General features: G+C 36.9%; 1 protein-coding gene across 1 annotated transcript in view; it reads right to left on the reverse strand.

The window, feature by feature from the left end:
* The window catches only part of FAT2 (FAT atypical cadherin 2), a 166,190-nt gene that overhangs the window by 53,062 nt on the left and 97,992 nt on the right, over nt 1-15,136 (reverse strand). Inside the window, exons 9-10 of the mRNA XM_053718687.1 lie at nt 11,524-11,734; nt 492-4,538 (exon numbers count right to left, since the gene is read on the reverse strand). Of these exons, the coding sequence (XP_053574662.1) occupies nt 492-4,538; nt 11,524-11,734 (4,258 nt within the window). The remainder of the gene's footprint in view (nt 1-491; nt 4,539-11,523; nt 11,735-15,136) is intronic.

A 15,136-nucleotide genomic window follows, 5' to 3' on the forward strand; every position in this document is an offset into this window, starting at 1 on the left:
AAACTTTCATGATTCACATAAGGCATGTAATTCTAAACAACTTTCCAATTTACTTTTATCATCAACTTTGCTTTGTTGAAATTCTTACTTGAAAACTAAACCTAGGTAGGTGCATATGGTAATTTCTATGCCCTTGAAGGCCGCCTCTTATCTGAATGCAGTTGACAGTTTTTCACAGCAAGAGGGCGTTAGTTCATGTGTTTCATATAAATAACATGGTGCTCCCGCACGTGGAGTTATTTAAGAGTCAGTCCTAATTGCCTGAAATGCAAGTCTGTCAAAAGATCTGAGATAAGGAGGCAGTCAGCAGAGGCTTAGATACAAGGTAATTACAGAGGTAAAAGGTATATTTCTATAACAATGTTGGTTATGCAAAACTGGGGAATGGTAAATAACGAGATTATCTATCTTTTTAAACAATAACATTTTTGGTGTTTACTATCCTTTTAATAAACACATTCTCACTTATTATTAAATAAACATTTTCTTACCTGTGATGTAACAGGTTACTTTTCTGTTGCTTTCGGTCATGTCCTTGTCCTGAGTTTTGAGGGTAACTAAGATCTGGCCTGCTGGACTATTTTCTACAACAGATCCTCTGTTTATTTTAGAGGTGAACCAAGGTGGGTTGTCATTATCATCGACCACAGCCACTTCTACAATTGTCTCAGAAGAGAGACGTACCTTCCTGCCTTGGTCTGAAGCCACCACGTAGAAACGATAAATCTGTTGTGTCTCACAGTCAAGCTCCTTTAAGGTTGTGATCCATCCATTGTCACTGTCAATGTTAAAGAATTGCTCAATCTCTTCAGAATCTGATTTAAGACTATAAGACACCATACCGTCTCTGCCTGTATCCTGGTCATTGGCAGTGACTTGTATAACTGTGGTACCAGCAGGCATGTTTTCTGTAAGTGATGCTCTGTATACATCTGCCTCAAAAATAGGTTGATTATCATTGATGTCTTTTACTTGTATGCTTACTGATACTAAGGATACTAGTTCCTTCCCTAAGTGAGTACAGTTAGCTTGAACATCAATGAGGTACCATTTTGTTTTCTCATGGTCTACACCCTTTCTCATGATTAAAGCTCCTGTGTGCTCATTGAGTGTAAACACCCCATCTTTATTGCTCTCTGGAATTGTTCCTTCTACTAGACTATAGATGATTGGCTCTACAGCCATTGCTTTAACCAGTCCAACTTCAGACCCTGTTGGCAGGTCTTCAGAAGCTGAGAAACTATATAGTGGCTCAGAAAATCTTGGCAAATGGACCTCTATTGGCACAATCTCAATATGAACTGGGACAAATGAGCTCCAATGTGGAGGGGCTCCATCCTTTGCAATAACTGTAAAACTAATTGCTTGGTTTTCTAATCCGAAAAGGCTTTTCTTAGCTGTGATGATACCGTTAGATGGATTTATCTGCAAAAGTTCTTCATCAGATGCCTCTACTGAGTATGTGACATCTGCATTCAATCCTTCATCAGCATCAAATGCAACAACTTGAATGATGGGAATTCCCTTACTGAGACTAGACTGGACAGATAGTGTGTACTCAGTGGCTTTAAACTGAGGAGCATTATCATTCTCATCAGTGAGGATTATTTTAACCGTACAGAAAGCAGCTCTACCTCCTCCATCCCTGGCCATAACTTTGATTGATATAACTCTCTCTGTTGCATTCTCTCTGTCTAGTTTCATCAAAGTAGTTATATGCCCTGTGCCATCAATTGAAAACTTTTCAGATGCCAGCTTGTTAATTATGATATAATTAATTGAGCCATAAGGCCCATCATCAGGGTCAGTAGCTATTACATCAATTACTGAAGTACCTATATCTGCATTTTCTGCAAGTTCCTTCTCATACATATCTTGCTGGAAGGAAGGGCTATGTTTATTGGCATAGGTTACATTGATATACACTGGTGCAGTGGCCCTGTAGACACCATCTGAAGCAGAAACCTGTAGGTGGTAAGATAAATCTAAATTGTTCCTACATAGGTTAGACAAAGAAATAATTCCAGAAGTTCTATTTATAATGAAGTGTCGATGACTGTTTCCTGAAATAATCAGATATTCTAACTTTCCAGCATCCACAGTATCTTGATCGAGTGCTTGAACTTTAATGACAATGTGACCATAGTTTGCAAGTTCACTTATGTTGGCTTCATATTGCTTTTCCCTAAACACTGGAGGATTGTCATTAATATCAGATATGTTCACAATTACCAGAGCATCAGTGTGCAGTGGTGGTAATCCATTATCAATTGCTCTAACTTTGAAAAGAAAATTACGTCTTGCTTCGTAATCCAGTTCTTGGGCAGTTGTGATTAACCCTGTTTTCACATTGATATGGAAGTAATCATGCACATTATCTGTATTATTTCCTAAAATGTGGTATGACACTTCCTGGTTTTGTCCAGAATCTTTGTCTGAAACAAAGACACTGATTACTGGTCTATGAGGAGGCAATCCTTCTATAACTTGACTGATGTATACCAACTGCGAGAATCTTGGTGCATGGTCATTAATATCCTCCACTTCTATTGCAACCTTTACCTCAGAAAAAAATCCAAGAGCTGTGTCAGTTGCTCTCACTGTTATTGTATGTCTTGTTTTTATTTCATAATCTAATTGTCCAGAAATGCTAAGAGCACCTGTCCTAAAGTCAACACTAAACAGACCAAGAGCTTCATTTTCTACAATATTATAGATCACACGAAACCCCTCTGGGCTGCGAGCCTGGATGTGCAAAATGGGAGTGTTGATTGGTACATTTTCTGGTACTGTCACTGTATAGTAAAAACTTTGGAATATTGGATTGGATTTATTTCTAACAATGATCACCACATCTTCTTCTGCCTGCAAAGAAGGCTCTCCGTTGTCTTTTACTCCTACTCTAAGCACATACTGATTTAATGCTTCAAAATCAAAAGGCTTTTTGAGGACAATATCTCCCTGGAATGGGTCAATCCTAAAGTACTTATAATCTTCTACAAGCCAGTATGTTAAAACACTGTTCTTTCCACTGTCCTTGTCTATGGCTGACACTTGGAATATAACATCACCTGGCTCCATCCCATCTTCTATAGATGAGAAATATGGAGTATTTATGAATTCTGGCACATTATCATTAACATCTGTTATGTAGACTTCTACCTTACTCCGAGCTACACGTTGTGGTTTTCTGATGTCTCTTACTTCAATCATAACATCATATTTAGATTGTTTTTCTCTGTCCATTGGAAGTCCCGTAGTTTGCAACACCCCAGAAGATGTACTTATTTTAAAGTGTTCTATACATGTAAGGACTGAAAAATAAAGAGGTTCATTCAGCTGGTTACCTATCACGTCTAATGTATTTAAAACCTTGATATCAGCAACATTTTCAGCTACCTCCACTGTGTAGAACTCTTGAAGAAATTTTAGGGAAGTTTTACTGATTTCTGACACGTTGATTTTAACCACTGCGCTATCTTCAAGCACACCGTCCCATGCTGTTACAGTTAGTAAACGGTTTGATGGCAAAATGGAAGGATTATTCAAAGTCAGTTGTCCAGTTTTTGGATTAATAGAAAAAGCTTTGTCTGTGTTGCCTGTTGAAATCCCATATGTAACTTCTGAATCGACATCTATAGCGGATACATTAAGAATCTGCATGTAGTTGTAGGCAGGTAGGTACATGCTAGTTTCATAGGTATTCTTTAAAAATTTAGGTGGAGTGTCATTAATATCAATCACATGTATGATGACTTTTGCAGGCTTCAAGGTATACAAACATGGACTTCCTTCATCATGGACATAAATATCAAAATGAAAAACGGGGGTCATCTCATAATCTAGGTCAGTCACAGTGAAGAGAGTGCCCATGCTTGGGTTTATTTGAAAGAACCTGAGCACTTCTGGATCCAGGATCTCATAGGTAAGCAAGGCATTTGCCTCTGTGTCATTGTCAGTAGCCTGAATAATCAAAGGAGTGAGGTCCAGATTAGTAACCATACTACCTCTAATTGCATCTTCACTAATCTGGCCAAAATACATTGTCTGGGTGAAGAAAGGAGCATTGTCATTCTCATCAATGATGTAGATAAAAATTGTTGTGTCACTGTAATATCCAAAGGCATTTTTGCCATGAACTTTCAGTTGGTAGTAAGAGGTTACCTCATAATCAAGCTTCTTCTGGGTAGAAATGATGCCTGAATAGCAGTTGATATAAAATACACTTTCTGCATCACCTCCTTTAATTTCATAGTTAATGGAGGAACTTCCAGTTGCTGACACAATAGTTACAAAAGATCCAATGGGTAATAATTCACTTATTTCTACAAAATGTTCTGAAGAGGTAAATTTTGGAGGTGAAGTATCAGCTGACTTAATCTGCACATTAACATTGGCTAAATCGTGAAGTTGTGGTGTCCCTTGGTCAGCTGCAGAGATGGTCAAAGTAAATGTGCTCTTCATAGGTTTTTCCAGTTTATTTGCTACGGTAATCACACCTGAGACAGCATTGATGTTAAAAAATCCTTCACTGTTACCTGTTACAAAAAAAAAAGATAAGTATAGCAAATAACAATCATAACATTTTGCATAATTTGACTCTATGAATCATTGCCGCATAAGTACGGTTGATTTATACTGGTGATCCCACTAGGCAAAGGTGACCCAGCATCCCCTCACCCTACTTTCTAATATTGCCAACTGATGACAATATTGACATATATACACACTACCACAGTACTAAAAATGTATGCTCAGAAAATTCACTTCTATATAATGAGAGAGCAGTTTATTTTCTGGTAAACTACCCTCTTTATGAAGAAATAAAAAAATGAATACTAATGTTACCAACTTACTTCCCCCAGTAAATATAATTGTTCAGAAAAGGTGTCATCAGCTTAGCCTGTGAAACAGAAACTAAGTACACAATGGCTTTTTCTGATAAAGACAACTTCAACAGCTTTTTTCAAAGATAGCAGTTCTATTGGTGGAAAGCGACATACAATTGAATGCATGCTAGTAAAATAAACTTTAAAGGGCAATGATACTCAAATGCTGAAACACTTGAAAGTGATGCAGCATAGCTGTAAAATGCTGACTAGAAAATATCACCTGAACATCTCTATGTAAAAAAGAAAGATATTTTACTTCAAAAATTCCTCAGTAGCCACATCCCATTGTAAAGGACTTCTAAGCAGCAAATCAGTATATCTGTCCCGGGACAGCTAAGGGAGTTAGCTTACGTGCACACTCATCTTATTTCCCTATTCAGTTTAAGGAAGTTTATTATGAAATCTCATGAGAGTTAAGTGAAATCTCATGAGATCAAAGTAAAAGAGTTCATGACATCAGCACTGCTGATGCTGATTGGCTGCTGTTCATTTCTTCATTATTTTTTTTTACCTGCAGCTGAGCAATAGCTGAAGTATATTTTTTTACACAGAACTTACTCTGCTGAGCTGAGGAGATTGTGAGGTAAAATATCTTCCTTTTTTACATAGAGATGCTCAGTTGATATTTTCCTGTCAGCTTTTTACAGTTATACTGCATCAGTTTCAAGTGATTTAGCATATGAGTATTATGTCCCTTTAATGCATTCAAACACCTTTGTAGACATAACAATTAAAAACTGAATTTAATGCATCCTTAAGATGTAAAACTGTTCCTGTTTTATCTATTAAAAGCATACGCTGTCAGCATTTATCATTGCACCAGCAGTTCTGGTGCAATACCGCCCCCTGCAGATTTGCGCGCTAGCAAGGGTGTCAATCAGCCCGATCATATTCAATCGGGCTGATTGCTTGTAGAGTAGAAGGTTCAGCATTCATGATACAGTAAAGACTACACAATGTAATAATTAGAAAAAAAGACAGGGTACCATATGGGAGATTATAGCAGAAGGCAGGAAGTTCTGCACAGTAAGTGTTGCATAGGAAATGTTTTGTAAATTAAACTAATTAGGGATGATAGCCAAGCACATTTCCATGGTTATGAGATCATGAGATCACCAACCACAACATGGTGCTGAAATATTTGGGATGGATATATCAATGAATCCAAGATTTTGTCCTGATCTTGATCTAAAATGAGTTTTAAAATGATTAAAGGAACACTGAACCCAGATTTTTTTCTTTAGTGATTCAGATAGAGCATGCAATTTTAAGCAACTTTCTAATTTATTAAGGCCTAGATTTGGAGTTTGGCGTTAGCCGTGAACACCAGCGTTAGAGGCTCCTAACGCTGGTTTTAGGCTACCGCCGGTATTTGGAGTCACTCAAAATAGGGTCTAACGCTCACTTTTCAGCCGCAACTTTTCCATACCGCAAATCCCCTTACGTCAATTGCGTATCCTATCTTTTCAATGGGATTTTTCTAACTCCGGTATTTAGAGTCGTTTCTGAAGTGAGCGTTAGACATCTAACGACAAAACTCCAGCCGCAGGAAAAAAGTCAGTAGTTAAGAGCTTTCTGGCTAATGCCGGTTTATAAAGCTCTTAACTACTGTGCTCTAAAGTACACTAACACCCATAAACTACCTATGTACCCCTAAACCGAGGTCCCCCCACATCGCCGACACTCGAATAATTTTCAATCTTCAATCTTCTTTCTTCCGGATCCATCTTGCAGACCTCCGACGCGGAACATCCTGCTGGCCCGACGGACTAACGACGAATGACGGTTCCTTTAAGGGACGTCATCCAAGATGGCGTCCCTCGAATTCCGATTGGCTGATAGGATTCTATCAGCCAATCGGAATTAAGGTAGGAATATTCTGATTGGCTGATGGAATCAGCCAATCAGAATCAAGTTCAATCCGATTGGCTGATCCAATCAGCCAATCAGATTGAGCTCGCATTCTATTGGCTGATCGGAACAGCCAATAGATTGCGAGCTCAATCTGATTGGCTGATTGAATCAGCCAATCGGATTGAACTTGAATCTGATTGGCTGATGGTCTGCAAGATGGATCCGGAAGAAAGGAGATTGAAGATGCCGTTGATAGAAGACTTCATCCGGATCATGGACCTCTTCAGCTCCCGCTTGGATGAAGACTTCATCCGGATCATGGACCTCTTCAGCCCCCCGCTTGGGCTTGGATCAGGACATCGGAGGAGCTCTTCAGGACGGATCGGTGAACCTGGTATGGTGAAGATAAGGTAGGAAGATCTTCAGGGGCTTAGTGTTAGGTTTACTTAAGGGGGGTTTGGGTTAGATTAGGGGTATGTGGGTGGTGGGTTGTAATGTTGGGGGGCTTGGGTATTGTATGTTTTTTTTTACAGGCAAAAGAGCTGAACTTCTTGGGGCATGCCCCGCAAAGGGCCCTGTTCAGGGCTGGTAAGGTAAAAGAGCTTTGAACTTTAGTTATTTAGAATAGGGTAGGGCATTTTTTTTATTTTGGGGGCTTTGTTATTTTATTAGGGGGCTTAGAGTAGGTGTAATTAGTTTAAAATTGTTGTAATATTTTTCTTATGTTTGTAAATATTTTTTTATTTTTTGTAACTTAGTTCTTTTTTATTTTTTGTACTTTAGCAAGTTTATTTAATTGTATTTATTTGTAGGAATTGTATTTAATTAATTTATTGATAGTGTAGTGTTAGGTTAATTGTAGGTAATTGTAGGTAGTTTATTTAATTAATTTATTGATAGTATAGTGTTAGGTTTAATTGTAACTTAGGTTAGGATTTCTTTTACAGGTAAATTTGTAATTATTTTAACTATTTTAGCTATTGTACCTGGTTAAAATAAATACAAAGTTACCTGTGAAATAAATATTAATCCTAAAATAGCTATAATATAATTATAATTTATATTGTAGCTATATTAGGATTTATTTTACAGGTAAGTATTTAGCTTTAATTAGGAATAATTTATTTAATAAGAGTTAATTAATTTCGTTAGATTACAATTATATTTAACTTAGGGGGGTGTTAGTGTTAGGGTTAGACTTAGCTTTAGGGGTTAATACATTTATTAGAATAGCGGTGAGCTCCAGTCGGCAGATTAGGGGTTAATAATTGAAGTTAGGTGTCGGCGATGTTAGGGAGGGCAGATTAGGGGTTAATACTATTTATTATAGGGTTAGTGAGGCGGATTAGGGGTTAATAACTTTATTATAGTAGCGCTCAGGTCCGGTCGGCAGATTAGGGGTTAATAAGTGTAGGCAGGTGGAGGCGACGTTGTGGGGGGCAGATTAGGGGTTAATAAATATAATATAGGGGTCGGCGATGTTAGGGCAGCAGATTAGGGGTACATAGGGATAATGTAAGTAGCGGGCGTTTACGGAGCGGCAGATTAGGGGTTAATAATAATATGCAGGGGTCGGCGATAGCGGGGGCGGCAGATTAGGGGTTAATAAGTGTAAGGTTAGGGGTGTTTAGACTCGGGGTACATGTTAGAGTGTTAGGTGCAGACGTAGGAAGTGTTACCGCATAGCAAACAATGGGGCTGCGTTAGGAGCTGAACGCGGCTTTTTTGCAGGTGTTAGGTTTTTTTTCAGCTCAAACAGCCCCATTGTTTCCTATGGGAGAATCGTGCACGAGCACGTTTTTGAGGCTGGCCGCGTCCGTAAGCAACTCTGGTATCGAGAGTTGAAGCTGCGTTAAAAATGCTCTACGCTCCTTTTTTGGAGCCTAACGCAGCCTTTATGTGGACTCTCAATACCAGAGTTATTTTTATGGTGCGGCCAAAAAAAAGCCGGCGTTAGTTTTTCGGGTCGTTACCGACAAAACTCCAAATCTAGCAGTAAGTTTTCTTCGTTCTCTTGCTATCTTTATTTGAAAAAGAAGGGGAGAGTACACTGAGCGCCTGCCTAAGAAAGGACCTTTAGCTCTGGAAAATCCTAGTAGTCAAAATATGAAATTGTGGAAATGTTGAATAAATACCAAAGCGCCAATAGAGGCTGGGTCTGAATAAATTTTGGAACTACCCAATATGTATAAAATACAATTACAATTTATTATTAATACATATAGACAAACATGGATCCATGTGAAAAACAAACACAAACCATAGAAATGGTTAAAAATACAATACAATGTATTACAAGTTTAAAAATTACAATACAATTAAAAATAATGGATGTCCTTTAACAGATGACCGGTGAAGTGGGCGTTTGAGAAACTCTGATTTTGTAGTGACTGCAACTGGATGTAGTATTGCAACTATGTGTTTAATAACAAATGTATTTTAAAAAAATAATAATTAATAACTATTTACAATAAATAAGTAAGTTGGAGTAGTTAGCTAACAATTCAATAGAGGTGATAATTCACTTGTGTGACGTTGTGTAAAGTGATGAACTACAAATTAAAAATCAATAACAATTCATTCCAAATGTAAACTCATGTAAGTGGTGATGGTGTAAAAAAACTATTGATAATTACAAATCCAAAATCAATAATGGTGATTCAAATAATAATAGGAATTAGGCTTACCAGTTGACGCGTTTCGGTCTATTCTAGACCTTTATCAAGACTGGTTTGAATAGTGTATGGTAGCCTTTTATACCGGACTCTTTACCGGTCTAAACATTTCCGAACCAGAAGTGTTTGTATGGTACTATTCGGTTTGGAGAAATTTTATTTATTTTTTTGTTTAGTGCTTACATCTAATATAGTGCATATTCCATATATATGAATATAGCTTACTTTAGTTCTTTGTATTTATTGGGATCCGGTTGACGGTTCACGATTTTACGATCGGCAAGCAGTTTTATAGAATGCCAATATAATACATGCATAAAGAATTTAAGTTACATATATGAAGTAAGCTATATTCATACATATGGAATATGCATTAAGCCTAATTCCTATTATTGTCCACTTTTTAAAACTCTCTGCACTATTGTATGTTTCTGTATTATGATAGGAATAACCTGGGAATGTCTGGTATTTAAGAAGAGCACGCCACCCCCTTGTTTTGGATGCCAACACCTCTATTTTTCGGCTAAGAGACTTTTACACCTTAGGATTCAGTTTGTGCTGTGATTTTGACTTTCTGCAATTTGATCCCACTTTTTGCCATTTTTTAACACAGTGTTCACAGATTCAGTATATTATTGATGGATTTTGATTTTTATTTGAAAACACACTATTGATTTATTTGGATCACAAATTATTGATTTTGGATTTGTAATTATCAATTGTTTTTTACACCATCACCACTTAAATGAGTTTACATTTGGAATGAATTGTTACTGATTTTTAATTTGTAGTTCGTCACTTTACACAACGTCACACAAGTGAATTATCATCTCTATTGAATTGTTAGTTAACTACTCCAACTTACTTATTTATTGTAAATAGTTATTAATTATTATTATTTTTTCAAAATACATTTGTTATTAAACACATAGTTGCAATACTACATCCAGTTGCAGTCACTACAAAATCAGAGTTTCTCAAACGCCCACTTCACCGGTCATCTGTTAAAGGACATCCATTGTTTTTAAACTGTATTGTAATTTTTAAGCTTGTAATACATTGTATTGTATTTTTAACCATTTTTATGGTTTGTGTTTGTATTTCACATGGATCCATGTTTGTCTATATGTATTAATAATAAATTGTAATTGTATTTTATACATATTGGGTAGTTCCAAAATTTATTCAGACCCAACCTCTATTGGCGCTTTGGTATTCATTCAACATTTGAAAACGAAGACATCTAATCTGTTTTTTGGGTTAGACGCTGGACAGCACTTGTTTATTGGTCGGTGAATTTATCCATCAATCAGCAAGAACAACCCAGGTTGTTCACCAAAAATGGGCCGGCATCTAAACTTACATTCTTGCTTTTCAAATAAAGATACCAAAAGAATGAAGAAAATTTGATAATAGGAGTAATTTAGAAAGTTGCTTAAAAATGCATGCTCTTTCAGAATCACAAAAGAAAACATTTGGGTTCAGTGTGTCCCTTTAAATCTTGGGCTAGGATTATGATTAGAGTTAATCCCTTGGATTCCAGTTTGCACTCCTGGCTGCAATGTCGTATGTGGTACTGATGAAAATGCGATACTGCTGTGACAACAATATTACAGTGGCGGAATTGCAGTACTATTAGAATTGATAAATTATAGCATTTTAAGAGTGGATGTTGAAGTTTATAGCCTAGGGTCAAATATTTGATTGACTCTTAGACTAGACCATTTCATTGTTATTAATACATTTTAGAACCTCCATATGAAATAAATCAATTTTTCTCTTAATACTCAAATGAGGAAGTCGTGACCCAGCTTAAATAACTCAAGTATAAAAATCAAACCTGTAAAATACTTAAAATATATGAAACATTGTAAAAGTTCATACTAAATTATCATGGAGATAAGAAACAATTTGACTTATTCAACTGGATCAGTCAATAGTTCATATAAATTGGACACTCCTTAATAAGGTGGTAATAACACAATAAAAACATTATTTAAGGGGGTGTACTGCACTCTTTTTCATACTTTGTTAAATATTTACTATAGTCTTTTTGAGGATTCCTATGTGTCTCATCCCTTTTGATTCTGTAATAATCTTACCTGCTTGTATAGAATATTTGATCTTTGCATTGTCCCCTTGATCCTTATCAGTTGCTCTGACTTGTACAATTTCTGTACCAGGGGGAGCTGATTCTGGCAGTGATACTTCATGCAATGAACGGATAAAGTGAGGAGAGTGATCATTGTAATCCTGTACCTGGATGGTAACTCTTGCAAAGTTACGTTTAATGGTAACTTTCTGGTCCCTCACCTGGAAAGTAGAAAATAATCAGTGTCAAGTCTTTTTTGAGAAATCTACTGACAAAAAGCTCTGGGTGTATCCAGGTTGTAGCTTCTAATAACTACAGAAGTTTATTAACACAATTTAAAGTAAAAATTGTGAATCTATAATGAAGTGTTAACATTTTTGAAGACATTACTAAGCCTGCTAGATACAGGCAGGGACATATTTAAACTGGTGGCACCACGTTGTAAGGTACATTAGACACACCCTGATTTTTTTTTTTTTCAACAAGCTTTATTCAGCAAAATTTAAAGGTTACAAAAATATATGCAATTGGAGTGAGAACAATATCCAATTACTGTCCATACATAAAGGAGTGGAAACCTGTAGTATTCTTTAGACACTGATAATAAGCTTGTCACATTAACAGCTTTTTGTTTTGAACGAACAATTATGCAAAATGTAGCAACATTATAAAGAGTTTTAGAAACCTACTTGTACCATTGGGAAAAAAGTGATAGGGAGAGGGTAAATTAGAGACACACCCTGACTTTGTAGCCCATTTGTGCCTGGTGATGTACCAACTAACATCTCTCAGTATTGTTTTATATATTATAAGTGTTTAAAAGTTAATCACTTAATCATCCAGAAACACATGTACTCCTAGGACTTGGCTAACATTTCCTAACGAGATAATCCAGTTCAGAAAACAGACTCAGGCATAGGGGCCGATTTATCAAATTTCTGGTGGACATGGGGGCCTATTTAACAAAGTTCTGTCGGATCTGATCCGACAGTGCGGATCAGGTCCGACAGACCTTGCTGAATGCGGAGAGCAATACGCTCTCCGTATTCAGCATTGCACCAGCAGTTTTTGTGAGCTGCTTTTGCAACGCCACCCCTGAAGGCCGCCAGCTTGGGGTGTCAATCAACCCGATCATACTCGATCGGGTTGAATTGCAGCAATGTCTGTCCGTCTGCTCAGAGCAGGCGGACAGGTTATGGAGCAGCAGTCTTTAGACCGCTGCTTCATAACTGGTGTTTCTGGTGAGCCTCACCAGAAACGCAGGCCCTCAAGCTCCATACAGAGCTTGATAAATGGGCACCATGATCTGTATACGCTGTCAGAATTTATCATTGCACAAGCAGTTCCAATCGGCCGCTAGCAGGGGTGTCAATCAACCCGATCGTATGATATCTGGCGGACTGATGTCCGCGCCTCAGAAGAGGCGTATGAGTTAAGGCACTGCTTCTTAACTCCTGTTTCCGGTGAGCCTGAAAGCTCGCACGGAAACAGGGGTATACGGCCCCATTTTGGCCGTGATAAATCGGCCCCAAAGTATCAAGTTAAAGAACCACAAAATGCAATAGAATTGCATAATTTACAAGTGCATAATAAAAGACAATGCAATAGCACCTACTCTGAATTTCATATAAGCAGTATTTTTTTTTCTGGCAAATTATTAGTCTAATAATACAATATATTATTATTTTATTATAATACCTGTATATCATTTAATAATGTAATACTGCCTTCATCCATAATTGGTCAAAGTTATCCAGCCTTCCAATCCACTTTGTGTTGTCTAACATTTGGGAAGCTATTAGTTAGCTACCTCAGTATACTTCATATGAGGATGCACCAGAAGATTTATTGCACCTTGCTAAGTAGAACAGTGTTTTTTTTAATGATAAATGCCACAGTGTCTAGGAGCGATAGATATAACTCAGTGATGGACAACCAGTAACACTCATAAAAACACAAATGATCTTCAAATTCTTAAGAGGAGCATGCTATGGTTTTGATTGTTTTATTGAACCTGAAACAAAATTTGAATCCTCTTTATGTGTGTGGGAGAGTGGAGTAGAGGATTAAAGGGACAGTATACTGTAAAAGTGTTTTTTTCCGTTAATGTGTTTCTGATTATTTGTTATACCAGCTGCAGAGTATAGAATGTATGAGAAATTGCATTTTCATTTTTATTTGTGTATATGAAATAGCTGTGCTTTGAAGATACAGCCTGTCCTATTACAAGTTGTTGAGCTTGCAGGTAAAATTGGATCTCATTATGCTATCATTTTGTGTACAAAGACATTCTTCCTTATCTTATATTTGTTTGTAAACCAAAGCTCAATACTTAGGCCCTGATATTGAAAACCTCTCCTCTCAGGTGAGATATTCTAAAATGATGCTCCAGTACTGTGAGATCTCTAGTGAAATTTTCAAAAGGCAGATTTTGCTTTATTTCTCCAAGGAGTGTTCCCTGCATTCCTGTATGTGGAGTAGAGACAAGCCCAGTGCATTATAGCATTGCATGACATGACGGTTCTGCTGCATTTACACTTTGTTGCTTTCTATTTTACTCAGTTTAAATTTTATTACATTCAAATTTTGCACTTTCTATTTTGTATTTTATTTTGTGTACAGGAGTATATTTAGTGATTTTACAAATTATGATTATAGAGCAGACTTCACAAAACTCACTGAATTTTCTAAGAAAAGGAAAGGAACCTGGAACTCCCAGAGAAATGAGATATACCTTCCAAAGAAAGTAATATAGCTCTCTGGGATACAAAATTTCACATGGGAGAGAGAAGGTAACTGGAGAACCCCTGAGGCTGATATTAAGGCTTGGTTTGCATCAATTACTAATTAAACTGAAATGTTTTCACTACAATTTAACTTGCTTATATCTATATTTTAGTATATATTACTCTTCTGTTAGTTAAAATAAGTATATTGTGAATTTTAAGCAAACTTCACTTGCATATAGCTGGCGAGACAAATTAGAGAGACCAGCTTATTTAAAACTCTTAGAAAATCTCACAAGACTGGTGAGAGAGCTTCAGACACCCTGGGAACTCCCCTGTTCAGCCCAGGGAACTGCCCTCTCCCTCCCACTTTCTGAAAGTGTCAGTTTTAGTTTGCAATGCAGCAAATTTTAAGTGCAATGTAATTTGTATATATAAACAGAAATATACAAAGTATGATCTTAATTTGTCAAAGTAACACAGACGTGTAACAAAACTGTCATATCACGCAGTGCTGGGCTTGTCTCTCCTTCATATATAGAAATGAAAGAGATTTCACAGTGTTGGAGAGTTCTGCTATTTTTCTTTTGAATATTCAGTGAGTTCAGCCCCTGTGAGGTCTGAACAGCAATTTCTCTCCAAGCTGGAGAACCTTTGAATATCAGGGCCTTAGAAAGAACAATAGAACATTATTATTTAAGTGTAATTTCTGCTGCTGGCTGTGTTTACATTGCCTGTCAATAGCCTGGACTTAAAGGGACAGTCTACAATAGAATTGTTATTGTTTTAAAAGATAGATAATCCCTTTATTACCCATTTCCCAGTTTTGCACAACCAACACAATTATATTATTATACTTTTAACCTCTGTGATTACCTTGTATCTAAGCCTCTTCTG

Source organism: Bombina bombina, chromosome 6 (assembly GCF_027579735.1).
Source record: "Bombina bombina isolate aBomBom1 chromosome 6, aBomBom1.pri, whole genome shotgun sequence".
Classification (NCBI taxonomy): domain Eukaryota; kingdom Metazoa; phylum Chordata; class Amphibia; order Anura; family Bombinatoridae; genus Bombina; species Bombina bombina.